This window comes from Salvelinus sp. IW2-2015, linkage group LG36, assembly GCF_002910315.2.
Source record: "Salvelinus sp. IW2-2015 linkage group LG36, ASM291031v2, whole genome shotgun sequence".
In the NCBI taxonomy this organism is placed as follows: Eukaryota; Metazoa; Chordata; class Actinopteri; order Salmoniformes; family Salmonidae; genus Salvelinus; species Salvelinus sp. IW2-2015.
In genome coordinates this window covers 37,729,325-37,745,896 of record NC_036875.1, presented here as the reverse complement: position 1 = coordinate 37,745,896, position 16,572 = coordinate 37,729,325, and the positions used below count along the sequence as shown (strand labels likewise).

At 42.2% G+C, this 16,572-nt stretch overlaps 1 protein-coding gene across 2 annotated transcripts in view; it reads left to right on the top strand.

The window, feature by feature from the left end:
* LOC111959890 (SH3 domain-binding protein 4-like) overlaps positions 1-14,504 on the top strand; it is a 113,782-nt gene extending 99,278 nt beyond the window's left edge. For both annotated transcript variants that reach the window (XM_023981727.2, XM_023981728.2), the window contains exons 4-5: positions 12,386-12,574; positions 13,688-14,504. In XM_023981727.2, the coding sequence (XP_023837495.1) occupies positions 12,386-12,574; positions 13,688-13,912 (414 nt within the window). In that variant the 3' untranslated portion in view covers positions 13,913-14,504. The remainder of the gene's footprint in view (positions 1-12,385; positions 12,575-13,687) is intronic.
* Positions 14,505-16,572: the final 2,068 nt, after the last annotated feature.

Here is a 16,572-nt window from a genome sequence, read left to right as displayed (position 1 = left end):
AGATCAGACATGGATTACCCTGCAATTAAACTGGAGCTGGCAGCATTATCAGTGAAGGGAGTATTGTTCCTGACAGCTTCCTTTAATTAATCAGTCACAGGCAGTTAGCTTTTTAGTCACAGGTGGAAATTAGATGAAGCCCTCTTAACTATTTGGATTTGTCATCCCGGGCAAACAGTTTAGTATACAAAACTTTAGGAGCACCTTCCTAATATGACTTGCACACAATTTTGCCCTCAGAACAGCCTCAATTCGTCGGGGCATGGACTATAAGTGTCACGCGTTCCACATAGATGCTGGGCCATGGTGACTCCAATGCCCTAATGTAGGACCTTCCACCTGGGATATGGGTCGAAACGTTGTCGAAACTTGTAAATAAATATCACCTGGAGCATGAGCAGCAGTGTGCTCAGTTTTCTCTTCTGACTCCAAGCTTCCCACGTTGTGTCAAGTTGGCTGGATGTCCTTTGGGTGGTGGACCTTTGTTCATGCACGGGAAACTGTTGAATGAAAAACCCAGCAGTGTTTCAGTTCTTGAACCGGTGCGCCTGGCCTACCACATTACCCTGTTCAAAGACACCTAAACATGTGTCTTGCCCATTCACACTCTGCATGGCACACATAACAATCCGTCTCAATTGTCTCAAGGCTTTAACATCCTTATTTAACCTTTCTCCTCCCCTCATCTATACTGATTTGAAGTGGATTTAACAGGTGACATCAATAAGGAATCATAGCTTCACCTGGATCACCAGGTCAGGTCTGTAATGAAAGAGCAGGTGTTCTAATGCTTTGTACACTCAGTGATGTCAACACAGAAAACTGTTGTGTTGTTGCAAAGTCAACTTTACTGCTCTATATGTGCAGTATTATTGTATGTCTGTTAGCACCAGGACTCTGGCTGGGGTCAGGTGTGAGCAGAAACCAGGATCCTGGCTGGGTCAGGTGTGAGCAGCAACCAGGACTCCTGCTGTGGTCAGAGGTGAGCAGCAGCACCAGGACTCCTGGCTGGGTCAAGTGTGAGCAGAGAACCAGGACTCCTGGCGTGTGGTCACGGTGGTCTGTAGCAGAGACCAGGACTCCTGGCGTGGTCATGTGAGCAGAGCACCAGGACTCTCGAGCCTACGAGGGTCAAGTGTGAGCACCATAAGTGAAGACCATGATACTCTCAGGCCACTTAGGCCTACCAAAAGGTTAGCACTCAAGATACGCAGGCACCTGCCTGGCTGACCGAGTCATGTATGTGCTAAGCTAGTGAGATACACAGCCAAAATCTGCTAAGTTTCAGGTTCTGATCGCGTTAGCAGAGCACCAGGACTCTCTCGGGTCAATAAGCCGTAGTAGAGACCGATGATGGTATATCATTACACCACCCAGTTTGAACAGGACCAAATGTGTGGTGAAAGCAGAGAAAGTACCCAGACTCCTGTAGATTCCTGTGCCCTTAACGCCTCATCCATTTTGATGCAAAGTGAGCAGAGAAACCAGGATCTCTCCCTGGCTTGGGGGTCAGTGTTGACAGAGGAGAACCAGGCCCCTCCTGGCGGGTCACAGGTCCGTGAGCATGCGAGACACGACTCGTATGGACTCCTGGCGTGGGCAGGGTTGAGCAGAGCAACCAGGAATTCCTGTGGGCTGGGGTCAGGACCTAAGCTGAAGTGACTGGGATCCTGGCTGGGTCAGGACCTAGCTGAAGGTGACTTGGGAAGCAATCTCCTTGATTCCTGCAGGGAATTTCCTGTTGCTGTTATCCAGAGAGGAAGCAGGTGCTTGTCTCAGGTCTTACTTATCCTGTACAAATGCACACATGGGAACAGAATCCTTCTTTTGAATGTCCTTGTTATTCTCTCTGGATAAGGGTATATATAATGTAGACTGGGCGGAAGTGAAAACTCCCTCTGCTGTTGAACTCTGATCTGGGCTGAAACTGTGCACTCATGGGTAGCCGTTAGCAGGAACTCCAGGCATCCATCCCGCTATCTTATACTCTTGTCTGTAACCTGTCTATGTCTCTGTACACACAGAGAGAGAGAGCATCTCCACCAACCACATTCCTCTACCATCCCCCCCCACCCTGCCCGTTTCCTGTCATTCCATGTATTCCTGCCCGTGGAACAAATAAMAGCTTTAGTTGGCGGAGCTCTGAGTCTGCTAGTCAGAGAACGGATCAGAGTCAATAAGCTTAACCATGTGTGCTGTGATTGCTGAGTATCAGTAAAGGATGGGTCTTTGGCYTGTACATGGGTTTGTTGTGTGTTCATATATGTGCTTGGGTGAATGACTTTGCATGCTGCACTTCAGTCATGCCCTATGATTCTCTCTGCCTGWGGCTGTGCTACATGAAAACATATTCAGATTCCATGAGCACAGGCATAGTTTGCTTTCACCTCAACTTGACAAGACTGAGGSTTTTAAAGGGCGACTGGTTGGTCTGGGCGATACTCCAAATAGATTAGATATACAGAAACAAGCCATTGACTACACTGCCACAAAATAGTTTCAGACTCCTAATTATCCTTACAGCTCTGAAGACTCTAGCCACTCCCATGCCAGTCGGAAGAACTAAGGTGTTTTATCTCTGATATGATACGTGTTATTGCTCCAAACAAYTGATTAAATATTTTCTACAAGTTCTTTAAAATACGATGAAAAAAACTTGACTGTAAAGAAATCATTACAACAACAATGGATAAAAKATAWWWWWTWWACTTTCAAACYAAAGGAATCTTCTTGGCAGGGAAAAACACATTTGAATAAATGTGGGTTTTGACAGTCTTTTGTAGGTGTCATAATATACACTACATCTCTAATAAAAATATAAAACATTTATAACATAAAACATATAAGTAAAAAATMATATATTCCCAAACCCCCTTCCAAAAAAAAAAGTGAGGAAATAACAAAAAAATGACAAGCTCTCAGCGGTGCAATACACGTTTATAAAAAAAATAAACATAATATCAAGACAATTTATTTAAAAAAATATAAGTAATAAAGAAGAGGATGTTCTGTGAGTGCGTATATGTAAGGCTGGGTGAGTGAGTGGGAGTCGGTGCAATAAGTCTCTTGAGGAGCAAGTGTGAAGAGTCAGTGAAAATAGTCTTTGGTCTATTGCACATTCGGTTGTTCTGGGTAGGGCTGCGTTTGACGTGGACGGTTGCTCCGGTTTTTGTTCTGACTGCGCTTTTTCTCCCCAAAAGCTTGCTTGGCCCTTTTCCGTTCTGCTGATGCAATCAGGTCCTAAAACTCTGGGGAGTGCCAGGGTGGGAGGTTATTAAAAATTCATCCGGATACTCTTCTCTTCAGCAGAGCGTCTGAGAGTCTGTGACATTACAGGAGACAATAAGTTATTATGCAACAACAACAAAAAAGTACACATTAAAGTCTGTGGAACAAGTCTGAACTTTTCAAAACTCAGTACTGTATTGAAAATGTATGGATTGGTTTACATTTATAATTAAACCTGTCTCTGGCGACGCCACCTTTTTTATGTCCCGTTCCTTTGCTCTGTCTGGGGTGTCCGACGACTTAAACCTCTCTTTCAGTTCAATACCGATTTTACATCTGAGGAGTCAGTGTGGTGTATTATCAATGGTTATATGCATCAAAATCATCTGAGGAGTCAGTGTGGTGTATTATCAATGGTTATATGCATCAAAATCATTGAGAAAGTTGTAAGATGTAGAACTATGTAGGTCATTCCATGTTTTTAATCACCTTCAACTTAAACTCTGCCATGCGTCACTTTCCGTCTGTGTACCTTAACCTCAGCTGACTGAACAGCAGACAGTACATGGGTGTTGTGCAGCGTGTTCTTCCTGAGACATGACAAAGAKAAAACATGAAATTAAGTTTGTGCATGATATTCACACCACTATTTCATGTAACATATTTGACAATGTTAAGATAACCATCCTACAACAACCTGATTGCTTGGTTGGATGTCGTTTTTTAAATATATATTTATACAGTACCAGTCAAATGTTTGGACACACCTACTCAGAGTCAGTTTTTCTTTATTTTTACTATTTTCTACATTGTAGAATAATAGTGAAGACATCAAAACTATGAAACAACACACATTTGTTAAATAACACATTTAATAACACATTTAAATAACACATTTGTTATAAAATATATTTTGATTTGTTTAACACTTTTTTGGTTAGTGCATGATTCTATATGTGTTATTTCATAGTTAATGTCTTCACTATTATTCTACAATGTAAAAAATAGTAAAAACAAAGAAAACCCCATGAATGAGTAGGTGTGTACAAACTTTTGACTGGTACTGTATATATTTTATCAAAGTCAAACCAAATAGACATTTGTAGTCACTTTTCTTGTGGCTTATATTTGTCCTACAAGTCAGCATTAATGTGTAGATCCCTTGCTGCCTGCTATTAGAACAGAAAATAACATCATTAGCAAATTAACAGGATTAAAATATTCAACATTAGCTACCATCAAATTGCAAGTTATGAAGATAAACATTGAACTTGTGGATAGCTCATTCRGTCTTGCTCGACAAACTCCTGTTCTGTTGCAGTCGCTGGAGGAGTGCTSTGCTATAGCTTCTGCTTCTGTTGTTGGAATAGTTTAGTTACTTGTCAGCCTTTCGTTCATATCAGCCACCGTGTTGTAGTCTGGCATCTGATTCCGCATGGCCATGAGTTGTTGGAAATCCATTACCTCGTTTGATGATGCATCGTTCCCACTTACTAATTGTATCAAAACAATACAAATAAAATGTCAATAGCCGCTTTTCTCCTTTTGCTGTATTTTACTAGACTTGGTTAGTGAGCTAGCTACCAAGCAATCTGTTCTCCCACCAACATTGGATAGCAAACGTTAGCTAGCTAGCTACCAAAGGATATTTGGCTAACTTTGCTTGCCAGCTAACATTAGCTTGTTTTAGTCAAATACAGCAACATGCAATTTTTTACTCCTACAATTAAATCCATGTAACATTATCATGTTAACTACAAAATACTCTAATGTCAAAGTGGAAGAAAAAAAAAAGATTTTCTAAAGATTTTCTAACATTTACTGAGATTAATATTCAACCCCCTGAGTCAATACATGTTAGAATCACCGTTGGTAGCAATTACAGCTTTGAGTCTTTCTGGGTAAGTCTCTAAGAGCGTTGCACATCTGGATTGTACATTATTTGCCCATTCTTTTGGGCAATATTTGCCCAACTCTTCAAGCTCTGTCAAGTTGGATGTTGATCATTGCTAGACGACCATTTTCAAGTCTTGCCATAGATTTTCAAGACAATTTTTAAGTCAACACTGTAACTAGGCCACTCAGAAATGTTCAATGTTGTCTTGGTAAGCAACTCCAGTGTATATTTGGCCTTAAGTTTTAGGTTATTGTCCTGCTGAAAAGTTAGTTTGTCGCCCAGTGTCTGTTGGAAAGCAGACTGAACCAGATTTCCTCTAGGATTTTGCCTGTGCTTAGCTCTATTCTGAGGTAAATTATTTTWATTTTTTTTAACTCCCAAGCTCTGGCCGATGACGAGCATATCCATAACTTGATGCAACCACCATGCTTAAAAATATTAAGAGTACTCAGTGACGTGTTGGATTTGACCCAAACATAACGCTTTGTATTGAGTACAAAAAGTTCATATCTTTGCCACACTTTTTTTCAGTATTTCTTTAGTGCCTTATTGCAAACAGGATGCATGTTTAGGAATATTATTTTGTACAGACTTCTTTCTTTTCACTCTGTCATTTAGGTTAGAATTCTGGAGTAACTACAATGTTGTTGATCCGTCCTCAGTTTTCTCCTTTCACAGTCATTAAACTTTGTTTTAAAATCACTATTGGCCTCATGGTGATATCCTTGAGCGATTTCTTTCCTCTCAGGCCACTGAGTTAGGAAGGACGCCTGTAGCTTTGTAGTGACTGCGTGTATTGATGCACCATCCAAATCGTAATTAATAACTTCACCATGCTCAAAGGGAAATTCAGTGTCTGCTTTTTTTTTTACCCATCTGCCAATAGGTGCCCTTCTTTCCAAGGCATTAGAAAATCTCTCTGGTCTTTGTGGTTGAATCTGTGCTTGAAATTCACTGCTCGACTGAGGGACCTTATAGATAATTATTGTATGTGTGGGGTACAGAGATGAGGTAGTCATTCAAAAATTACTTTAATATTATTGCAAATAGTGAGTCCATGCAACTTATTATGTGACTTATTAAGCTAATTTTTATTCCTGGACGTTTTAAGGCTTGTCATAACAAAGGCGTTGAATACTTATTGACTCAAGACAATTTTATTAATTTGTAAAAAATTCTCTAAACAAAATTCCACTGACATTGTGTGTAGATCAGTGGCACTAAATCTCAATTGTATCCACTGTATAGTCTAACACTGTTCTGTACGGTGAGTGTTGTGCACTTCATGAAATTGAATCAAATTCTGTTCTTTACATTCTTACTGACAAGCAATATAAAGGTTGTGAATTAAAGAAATATACACTGCAGGCTGTAGCGACGCTGACATGCAATCAATTTGCATTCAGTAAGAATCTTTGTGGACCATTTAATCACATCTTACAATTCCATGTTGCACAATCACAAATAATACAAGGTACAGGTACCAGGACATGAAGTAATGGCAAACAACCAAGCATATRCCATATGCTGCCAAAACACCTATATGTTCTCATTGTCGTAGCCTATGCATTCACTACTGTACCTGGTTATATTTTGAGAACCTCACAAAAATACTAAATAAGTCTTGTGAGTGTTAGGAAGAGCTTGGGCTTGTATTTAATATTTCTTTATCAGGATATTAATTCCTTGGAACATGTTGATCATGTGAATGATATAAAAAAGTGGATTGGCATCACTGCCCCCGACTTCAATCGTTGACTTCCGTCTACTTTCGCCTTACCACTCAAACGCGCCCAAAAACAGTTTAGAAACCCTGTGGCAGTTTTCAAATCGCGTTCTTTTGACTGGTCATTTTCAACAGTCACGCCCTCACTTCTGGTTTTGTTAGTTTGATTGGATTATTTACCTTTCAACCACTACGCCTTCCCTTCAATTCCCATGCATTTGATTGGCTGATGAGTTTGTGCTTGTGTTTCATGAAGCTACACTTTCTGTTCCATCGAAACAGCGTCTGCGTTCGAGCAGATCTCTTTTGTCAAGTCTTTCAAAGTCTGTTGCATTATSGGGATAAATATTGTCCGACTTGCGCCTATGTGTAGATTTTCGGCTGTTGCTACTCACCAGGTGAAGCCATCACCTTCATTGTGGGGGGCACTATTTGTCAATGAATCATTAGTGGGGGGGTTTAACCCACGCGAACGGGACCAAAGAKGTGACTGAAACAGGAAGCATCTTTGCCGCCATTCTATAACTATTCAGTGGATAGGTATACATTAATGTGATATTTGAGGCTCTCTCTCCCCAATTGATAGAACAATGTACACATATATTTACAGTTTGTGTGGGTGATACTTTCATAAAAATGGCAACATTGCCTTATTGCATTGAGCCTTGCTGTTGGAAAACCACATCAGTGGCCGACTTTCAGCTGTAGCAGATGCAGCTCCCCCGACTTCACTCCTCGACTTTCGTCTGCTGTAGATTGCTTCAGCCTTACCACTCAAACAAGCACAGAAACTCTGGGCGTCGCTAGTTACCACAGTCACAAAGCCATAAACCCCACCTATTTCTACAATTTATCTTCTTAAAATTAGATTTTAAACCTTAACCACACCACTAACCTTATGCCTAACCTTCAATTGAGACCAAAGAGCAAATGTTTGTTTTCATTCATTTTTACGATTTTGACATCTAGTGGACACTGTGATACAAGTTATTTTTTTGTTTGTTTACTAGGCAAGTCAGTAAAGAGCAAATTCTTATTTACAATGACGGCCAAACCCGGACGACGCTGGGCCAATTGTGCGCCGCCATATGGGACTCCCAATCATGGCCGGATGTGATACAGCCTGGATTCAAACCAGGGACTGTAGTGACGCCTCTTGCACTGAGATGCCTTGCACCGCTGCGCCACTCGGCAGCCAAGTGRGTCACTCCCAATGACTGTATATGGTTGCTCCAGCAGAGACTGCAAATGTTTTCTAGTTCATATACTAGTWGACCAGACCCAGCTGCTATCGCATTGGTGTCTATGGGAGAGCCACCCCTTAAGTAGACAYGAACTGTGACCATTTTGTCAATGGTAAAAGACCTGAGTAAGACATCTTCATTTATCCACCYTCTTTGGCTCTAGGTGCACAGATCCACAAGACTTAGCTCCAACCAAGCCTGTGTCTGTAATTCGACATAAAGTATCTCTGCCTCACATATTATTTATTGACGATTGGCTGTAAAAATAGATTGTGTCGCAATCATGAAAAAGCGCAAAGCAGATCTCAAACCTAGATCACTGCCGCAGACTTTTGAGAAAGACCGCATACGATAATGAACATCATTTTATAAAACTAAGTTCTATGATAAATTCACTCAATGGACAGTTGAACAGCAAGATACAGCCACCTTTCCAGATGATTTATATTGCAGCCAGAACAGACCCAGGAGTTATTTTGGCAGGCTGAACATGTTTTGTGTTTGTTTATTATTACAGAGTTTTTTGCGTCTCTGTAAAAGCGTTAATAATCTTGTCTCCCAGTAGCCTATTCTTCAACTAACAACTAGTGTACATCGGTGACATTTCATAACAATTTATACAGTTGGCTACTTTATTGCTAAGCCTTTCAGGCCCCTGTTTATTTTCAATGTCATTTTATTAGAAACTTTTTTTTTTCTTTAGTGTTATGTTTTTAACTTCCATGTAGTCTACTTGGGATTTCACCACTGTGTTTTTATCTGCTCAACAACACAGATCCATGTCACGCTCACACAGGTTGCAACAAATGCCTACAGACATTTRCATGGAACTGGGGTAAAACAAAAAGCAGATTACTCCATCATGCAGTGGACAGACAACCATGTACTGCAACATCAGAATGAAGTTCACAAAATGCAACAGAGTATGTGGACACAGGCAAAGACCAAGGCACACAGGAAAAACAATAGAGACTGAAACTGAGATTCTCAGAGCTATTTAAATTGCCATATTTCATGCCCATGGACATGGCTGTAGTGGACTCTATGCATCATCTTACTCTGGGCATCAAAACACGTMTTGACCCTCTGGGAGAATATTGGTGTGCTGGATGATGGAATGATAAGAAATATTCAGCTTAAGTTGGCCACCTGCTCGCTAAAATCTCATCAGGGTTTTCTCATTTCAATGCACATGAATGTAAAAATGTGACATGCGTTTACTCCTTACTCGCTCTGTTATGATTGCTGGACCTATTTTGTCTACGCCTGTACCGTCTTATGTACAAAATGTATCACAGTGGAGCGAGTTGGCTCTTTTCCACTTGCAACAGTTATGTGAGAACTTTGCAAGGTTGTATGGAAAACAGTATTGCACATCGAATATGCACCTCCGTAGCCACTTGAAGAAATGCGTTTTGGACTATAGTACAATGTGTGACCAACCGGCTCAAGTCGGTCTAATGTAGCCTCAAAATGGTATATACAAAATAGTATATCATACACTGCATTTGAGGAACAATGGAAAAGTGATTTTGCTTTGAAAGTTGATTAAACTTGTAAACTTCCTTTTTGAGAAAATGGCCTTTGAATGTTTTGGTACTATTACTGGAGAGCCCTTCTTTGTCTACACCCATTCAGCATCATTCACACCCTCTTAAGCTTTAGCCCCACCCATCTCTTTAAGGGTTGATCCGAACATTCTGTACTAACAACAGCAGTCAAGCACCCCTGTAAAGACCTTTTGTTATAAACAGATTCAAAATAGCTATTGATATCAAATGTGTATTTTGTGCTTGTGACTCAGGGACTCAACCTTTTATTTTGGGACTGTTCTTATGTCAGAAGATTTTGAAGTAAGTTAGATTTTATTTTCAAATAAACTACTATTAATGTTAGTTTGAAAGACTGATATTATGTTTTATTTTGATCGAAATTTTATGGACCCTGATTTAACTTTCATTGTTAATTTGTTTATTTTTCATGGKAGATTCTTTATCCGTAAAATGAAGTGGGCAGAGAACAAACCCCTCTTCACATAGAATTTAAATATTATTTTTGAAATGATCAGTAAGTGTAAAAACAAAAAAGCAATACGTACCATAAAACTTTGACAAATTGAAAATGTATCTCAWAATGTAATACCCCTGTCTGTTAGGTTTATGTACTCTTGTATTTGTTTTGTTCATAATAATAWTTWWWWWWAAATAGCAGTCAAGCACCCAAGCTAACTTGCTAGCTACTTCCAGACAGAACAGCTCACTGAACATTACTCACCCTAGCAGAGCTGGTTAGGCTGTTATGTTTTCCAGAGCGTTAGTGACTGCAACTGTGCTGTCAGATTGTCAGTTCGTAAATTCAGAGCGTTACGCTCTCGGAGCGTTCAGAGAGCACGTTGGATGCTCTGGCCGATGAGTAGGGTTGATCCGAACGTTCTGACCTCACAARGGCAGTCAAGCACCCAAACTAACTGGCTAACATTGGCCAGCTTGCTAYCTACTTCCAGACACAAATGAGAGAACACCCCACTCTGACCATTTTACTCGCCCTAGCAGAGCTGGTTAGGCTGTTTTCATGTTATCCAGAGCATTGCTGATTGTAACTGTGGTGCTGGAAATACTTTAATTCKGCTTTTTTGCCAACGTTTACTGACACCMGCCATATTCAACGGGTGTTGAGCATTCATAAATTCTTCAGTTATTCTGCGCTCTGCCACACTCAGATYAGAGTGCTCTGAAATTGGAGTAGTTGGCCAGACTGAATTTACGAACGTACCCGAAATGGTTACTTGCATAGTGGGGTCTTTTGTTAAGACATCTAATTAGCTAATGTTAGTTGGCTAACAGTACACTTTAACTTGAAATGAAACCCCTTTTCATAGATGGATGCGTCTCCAGTCGCAGATGCCATGGTTGCCCTTAGTTTGAAGATGTAATCCGGAGACAGGTGTTTTCTCCATCTCCTCAGCTATCATACTCGAATTCCACTGAACTCAGTCGTCCAGAAAGTGGAAAGCAACACGTATGCAGTTTTACTACTACGCAATAAAAAACATTTAAAAGCAGCGTTAGACAGGATTACCAACACATACTGARCAGCTCAAATAGACAGAAGRGTGCTATATGGCAGACCAATCCAAACTCATCTCTRAGCATGTCCAGCCCACTCATTATCTCAGCCAATCATGGCTAGCGGGAAGGTTGCTTTCGTTTTCTGTGGCTAAACCAACTGGGCTCGTAATTTGAACAATTMTATTCATATTTACAGATTGCATACAAGTTTGTTATTAAGGCACATGAAAGTTCACATGTTCATTTTATTGTTTTAAGTGTGTTGCTGTTTTAAATGTAATTCAAATAGTTTTAATTTAAGTTTGATATTAGARCTTTATTGATCATTGTATGAATATAGACACCATTAACTTTATAGTCTATACTTCTTGTTAAGACTTTAAAAAATATATATATGTACTAGGTTATAAACCTACTAAATACATGTTTGGAGTAGTTTGCCTGCTGAGCTGAACTGGGCCGTGATATGAGGACAATAGACAAGGTGTTAGAGGCTATTAGCGTGTGTAAATATCCATGACCTTCCAGAGRCGACTGGTCAGACTCTGTTTTTGTTCTGACTTCTCAATACTGCTTTTCTACTTCTTATCATTAAAGATATTCTGATTTACACGTACACACTTGGAAACAGGCCATTTTACACAGTGCTAGCCAGTCAAATGTCTCTCTCTCCATTTTAATTAGTGTAAAACAGCATGGGTTTCCTGCTGTTTGCTGTGCTCCATACTGGCACATAGTCCCCTGGTCTGCTCCCCTGCCTATCGCTGAGTTAATCAAACAGGAATCACTCTCCTCCTCTCAGCCCAGCAGCACAGCCAGCTACTGTACCTAGCTGGAGCCAGAGAGTTGGAGCCTGSATGGCTCTGGAATGCTGTAGCCCTCCTGGTGAGGTGGTGCTTAGCGCTGTAGAGGCTCTGTTCCCGTCAGGCCCTCCGGAATACATCTGAAAAATAACAGACCTGAGATTATGGAAAATTACACAGATTTGAGGTTATGGGAAATGACACAGTTGAGATTATGGAAAAGAGGATATTTAGGAACAATGGGAAGCATAGCCAAGAAACAAAACTCTTAATCTTGTGTTCTTGTGTGTGTTTGTTCCTGTGTGTTTTGTATGTTATCCTGTCCTAACCAGCTCTCCTCGTGGAATTGTACTGGCAAGAATGTACAGTTTGTGTTTTCATTTTTTCTTTTTTAACCAGTCTCTGTCTTCCCCCCTCAGGCGTTGCTGAAGATGGACTGCCAGGGCCTGGTGGCCAGGCTGGTGATGGACTTTGTCCTGCTGACCACGGCGGTGGAGGTGGCTGGGCGGTGGAGGGAACTGGCTGAGAGGCTATCCAAACTGTCTCGTCTGCAGCTGGATGCATACGAGGGACCGCACAGAGACAGGAACGGAGTGCTGGACAACGAGGTGAGGCTAGCTTCTGATCTGGCATTATTCAAATACTACACACAGCTTTTGGAAATTACATGACCTGTGAACTGTAAATGGTTAAATACTTTTTGTGCTTTACATACTTTTGGATTGATGTACTGTGAATGTCAGCCACATAACCATTGTTAAACTGGTGGAGCATAACATGCCAGTTCCATGTGATTTTATTGTCACCCTCACTTCAATATGTTCCCTTCAATTACCACCCCACATTGTCCTCTGTCCTTATCTCTCCCTGTGCTGCACTGTGGGTAAGCCAACAACATCAATATGACCATAGTAAGTAAATAATCTTGCACGAGCGTTGGCTTGTGCGAGCTAGAACAGCTCAAAGGAGCAGTAGCCTATCTCCTGTTTCTGTAGCGTGAGGCAGCTTGATGCACAAGTACACCCCCTGGACAGATATGTAGCGTGAGGCAGCTTGATGTACAAGTACACCCCCTGGACAGATAGGATGCCAGTCTATCTCTTGTTTCTGTAGCGTGAGGCAGCTTGATGTACACCCCCTGGACAGATATGTAGCGTGAGGCAGCTTGATGTACAAGTACACCCCCTGGACAGATATGTAGCGTGAGGCAGCTTGATGTACAAGTACACCCCCTGGACAGATAGGACGCCAGTCTATCTCCTGTTTCTGTAGCGTGAGGCAGCTTGATGCACAAGTACACCCCCTGGACAGATAGGACGCCAGTCTATCTCCTGTTTCTGTAGCGTGAGGCAGCTTGATGTACAAGTACACCCCCTGGACAGATATGTAGCGTGAGGCAGCTTGATGTACAAGTACACCCCCTGGACAGATAGACTAGCGTCCTATCACAGGGCCTTACAATCTATATCCTTAATGCTGAGTTCCAAGCAGAGACGCGTTGAGTCCCATTTTTACAGTCTTTGGTATGAAGTGGCCAAGAATTAAACTCCCAATTAAACTCCCAACCAATCTCAGGGCGGGCAATCTAATCACAAGGTCACTAAGTTTATTTAATTATTACCATAGAAACATCAGAAAACAGCATGCAATTCCTATGTGATCTATTGTCAGTTCAATATGCTCCCTTCAATCGCCACCTCTCTCTCTTTCTCCCTGTGTAGGCCATGTGGAAGCCAGCCTATGACTTCCTACTGACGTGGGCGGCCCAGATTGGGGACAGCTACCGGGACGTGATCCAGGAGCTCCACATGGGCCTGGACAAGATGAAGAGCCCCATCACCAAGCGTTGGAAACACCTGACGGGAACGCTCATCCTCGTCAACTGCCTGGATACGCTCCGGAGCTCAGCCTTCAGCCCCGCCTCTCAGGACGACTGTGCCATATAGACCAAACTGACCATAATCATCGTCATCATCACTCATAGGGTGCAGCTTGTCTCCTTCCCTTATATCTCAGCTAATTGGAAAGCAATTTATTTCCCACCCGTATAGATGCTAGATAGAAGAGGTTGAACATTTGGACTGTTGATATAGACTCCGCCTCCTGCTGTCCTTCCTATGTCCATCACCATCCTATCCCCACCCCTGACCTGACCCTACCCTTGTGGACCATTTTTGCATATCTTCCTATGCTCCACAACCTTATTCCCTGTTTGTATTGAAGATTCTGAACAACAGCTGTCTGTCTGGTCCCTCTGAGTCCTGATTCCTCCGAATCTGCCTTTAGTCCTCATGGGGGTGAGGGGCTGGACTGCTAGACTGTCTCTCCTCACCCCTAGGAGGACTAGACTCCCCCTCACCCCTAGGAGGACTAGACTCCCCCTCACCCCTAGGAGGACTAGAACTCCCCCCTCACCCCTAGGAGGACTAGACTCCCCTCACCCCTAGGAGGACTAAGACTCCCCTCACCCCTAGGAGGACTAGACTCCCCTCACCCCTAGGAGGACTAGACTCCCCTCACCCCTAGGAGGACTAGACTCCCCTCACCCCTAGGAAGACTCCCCTCACCCTAGGAGGACTAGACTCCCCTCACCCCTAGGAGGACTAAGACCTCCCCTCACCCCTAGGAAGGACCTAGACTCCCCCTCACCCCTAGGAGGACTAGACTCCCCCTCACCCCTAGGAGGACTAGACTCCCCCTCACCTCCAGGAGGACTAGACCCCCCCCTCACCTTTAGGAGGACTAGACTCCCCTTCACCTCCAGGAGGACTAGACTGCTAGTCCTCAACCACCCATCTTTGTATAGCCACCAGCCAAACTACACAATGCTACAGTCTCAGTATTCACAAAGACTATTTTAATCTTCATTGTCTGGCATAGTATGTATTTTTTTACTCTAAATATGGCACAGCATTTTTAAAGACACTTTGACACCTTTCGTTCATAACTGTGGACTCGATCCAGTGCTAAGACAAACTTTTTAAATGGTATCCTTGTTCTCTAGCCTTGTCACGTGTGTCAAACGAGCTAAATATAATGTGTTTATTTATAAAGCTTTGGAGTTGTTCAGAAGAAAGCGCTCTCTTATTGTTTCCTCCTACTGTAGTCCGTTTTATTTCAACTACTTTGTTAGTGAACATATTTCTAAGGACCGAGTTAATAACTGCATAACTCACAGATTAACTTTGTTCTTTCATTTAAATTCATCTCTCACCGCTTTACCACCTCTCTAACTATCTTTTCAAATTAAACCATATGGCCTGCAGTTATTTATATACTAGACTTAGTGAATATATTGTACCGAAGCTTGTCAGCAGTTAATATGACTCTACATATATGCCTCATTCAATATCCAACCACTGTTACAATGCCAACTGTTAAAGATTCTGGGTATGTTTTGTCCCCTGTATGTGTTGTTCATACACATTTCACATCTGTTTTGTGACTGCATACTTTTGTGGAGAATATAAATAAAATGTGAATATTTTTACGCAATTCATTATGCTGATTGCTGAATGATCGGATTTCTTACCTACCACAGTAGCAATAATTTATATTCATGTTAGATTTGTCTGTGTTCTTGAATTACATTTTCCCTTACAAGCGTGGAAATAATATTAGAGATGGAACAGGTTAAGTTTGGTTTTCTAATCAGCGTTATGTTTGTGCTGACCACCCAACGACATCCCAGAGAATACAGCATGTTCTGTTGAGAGGAGATGTACTGGCACACAGGGAGAAAAAGGTAAGATGGGGGTGAGACACTAACAATTAATTGGCTGATACTGATGAAGTGAAATAGAGGTTGAAATACACCAGCGAGAGATGGACACCCATGAAAGAGAGGAGGAGGAATAGATGGAGACGGATGGAACGGAGGAGTTGAATTTTTGGATGACCTCCAGCAGCCTGTTTGTTTATCCAACTTTCTGCTTTGCCAAGCATTCCCATCACTCCATAAGTCTGATGTTGAAAGCAACCATCAAACCGTTTACAGCTCCAGCAAAACGGTTCCAAAGGTCTCTCTCTCCCTGCACCATACTGTAGGTGTCTCTCTCCCTGCACCATACTGTATGTCTCTCTCTCTCCTTGCACCATACTGTATGTCTCTCTCTCCTTGCACCATACTGTATGTCTCTCTCTCTCCTTGCACCATACTGTATGTCTCTCTCTCTCCTTGCACCACTCTCCCTGGCACCATACTCTAGGTCTCTCGCTCTCCTCTCCCTGCACCATACTGTAGGTCTCTCTCTCCCTGCACATACTGTATGTCTCTCTCCCTGCACCATACTGTATGTCTCTCTCTCCTTGCACCATACTGTATGTCTCTCTCCCTGCACCATACTGTAGTCTCTCTCCCGCACCATACTGTAGTCTCTTCTCCTTGCACCTACTGTAGGTCTCTCTCTCCCTGCACCATACTGTTATGTCTCTCTCTTGCACCATACTGTAGGTCTCTCTCTCCTGCACCATACTGTAGGTCTCTCTCTCCTTGCACCATACTGTAGGTCTCTCTCTCCCTGCACCATACTGTAGTCTCTCTCTCCCTGCACCATACTGTAGTCTCTCTCTCCCTGCACCATACTGTAAGTCTCTCTCTCCTGCC